The sequence below is a fragment of the Aplidium turbinatum genome, chromosome 16, assembly GCF_918807975.1.
Source record: "Aplidium turbinatum chromosome 16, kaAplTurb1.1, whole genome shotgun sequence".
Lineage (NCBI taxonomy): Eukaryota > Metazoa > Chordata > Ascidiacea > Aplousobranchia > Polyclinidae > Aplidium > Aplidium turbinatum.
The window spans coordinates 13,992,808-13,994,510 of record NC_137487.1 but is presented as its reverse complement, the minus strand read 5'-3'; the positions used below and the strand labels follow the sequence as shown (position 1 = coordinate 13,994,510).

General features: G+C 34.1%; 1 protein-coding gene across 1 annotated transcript; it reads left to right on the top strand.

Annotated features, from left to right (window-relative positions):
- Positions 1 to 557: 557 nt before the first annotated feature.
- Positions 558 to 1,337, top strand: LOC145785243 (torsin-1A-like). Its single transcript, XM_082596926.1, has one exon. The coding sequence runs from the start codon at positions 621 to 623 to the stop codon at positions 1,335 to 1,337; it is 717 nt and encodes a 238-aa protein (XP_082453052.1). The 5' UTR covers positions 558 to 620.
- The last annotated feature ends 366 nt before the right edge of the window (positions 1,338 to 1,703 follow it).

Below are 1,703 nucleotides of genomic sequence, written 5' to 3'. Positions count from 1 at the left end.
AGCAAATTTGCTCTAATCTCTATAAAGCTGAAGAGAGTTGCCTCATGTATTATGTTAAAGAAAGTTATGTTTTAATCGACAGTTTGCCTTGTTTTGTTTATAAATTAGTAGATGGAGAGATTAAACTCATACTGTATGAACATTGAAAGCTGTTTCACTAATATAATATATTTGTGTGAATTTCAGAGTTAGGGATCATTCACTTGTTTGAAAAATTTGTTTTAAAGCAAAGAGGACCATTTAGGTTGTGAAAAAAGTATTGGCTCATGCTTATATTGTGCAATATGAAACTCTTGTCAGTATTGCTACTCTCAATTTCATTACTTGTGCACTATACAGCAGCATTTATAGATCCTTACTCTATTGCTGCCGGAGCCAGTGCGCTGGTTACTGAATATGGATTTATTGAGCTAGCAGGAATGACTTCTAAATATGTAACAGGAGTTTTGAAAGATTTATTGTATTCAGGGAAATGTGATAGCGGTCAGTTCAAACCTAATATGACCAACTTTAAGAATGACCTGAACAAGTTATTGTATGGCCAGCACATTGCACATAATGTTGTTTATAAAGCAGTGAAGTCTCATTTAAGAGATACAAATCCACGTAAACCATTAGTGATGTCATTCCATGGATGGACTGGAAATGGTAAAAGTCATGTTAGTCGTTTGATCACTAAGAATGTTTACTCCAAAGCAGACAATAGTCCATTTGTCCATGTACTTAATGCAGAACTCTACTTTAAACATAAACATCAACTCCCTCTTTACAAAGATCAGTTACAATCATGGATTAAAGGAAATGTATCCAGATGCAGCCGTTCAATCTTTGTATTTGAGGAAATAGATCATATGCCAGAAGGTTTGATCGATGCAATTAAACCTTTTCTAGGAACTGAACCTTCTGTTGATAAAGTTGATTATAGACAATCCATGTTTATATTCTTGAGCAATACTGGTGGGAATGATATTGTAACCAAGTGTTTAGAAGTATGGAAAGAAGGTAAACAAAGGAGTAGTATCACTCTTTCTGACATGCAAGAAATTCTTGAGTTAAATGCATATAATACAAACGGCGGGCTTAAGTTAAGTGGAGTTATAGACCACAATGTGATCGACCATTTTATCCCTTTTCTTCCTCTTGAGAGAAACCATGTGCGCTTATGCATTCAAGATGAAATAAGACGAAATTACCCCAGATCAGGCATGGACGTTCATAAAGCGACAATTGATCAAATCCTTCAGGAGCTGCAATGGTTTCCAGAAGGAACAGAGTTGTATTCCAAGTCAGGTTGCAAGAAGGTTTCTCATAAGGTTTCTTTAATCGTGGATGATTAATTTTACATTGATACTCTCAATATACTTTTATGCTTGTTTAAAAAGCACTGCCAAGTTACAGCGCTAACTAGTTTTTTTTTTATAGAGAGATGAAATTTGTTGTTTACCTGTGTTTTTTGGAAGTGTTTTTGATTTTTTATTGAAACAGCTTCGATTTAGTCGTTTCCGAATTTGGTTTGCAAGAAAAGTTAACCCTCGAAAGATGCTTGCGCTCATTTGAATGAAATGTTTTTTGTTTACCACAGCACTAAACTATAATTTTTCTACCTAAATCAAGTAAAGTTCTGACGTATGCTGACTTTTTAATGTATTATGCTTTGATTGTGATTTTTTATTTTATCTGTATTCTTTGCACTGACCAATTTT

Coding starts and splice junctions, on each gene's coding strand:
- LOC145785243 (XM_082596926.1), top strand. CDS start 621: ATGTCATTCCATGGATGGACTGGAAATGGTAAAAGTCATGTTAGTCGT.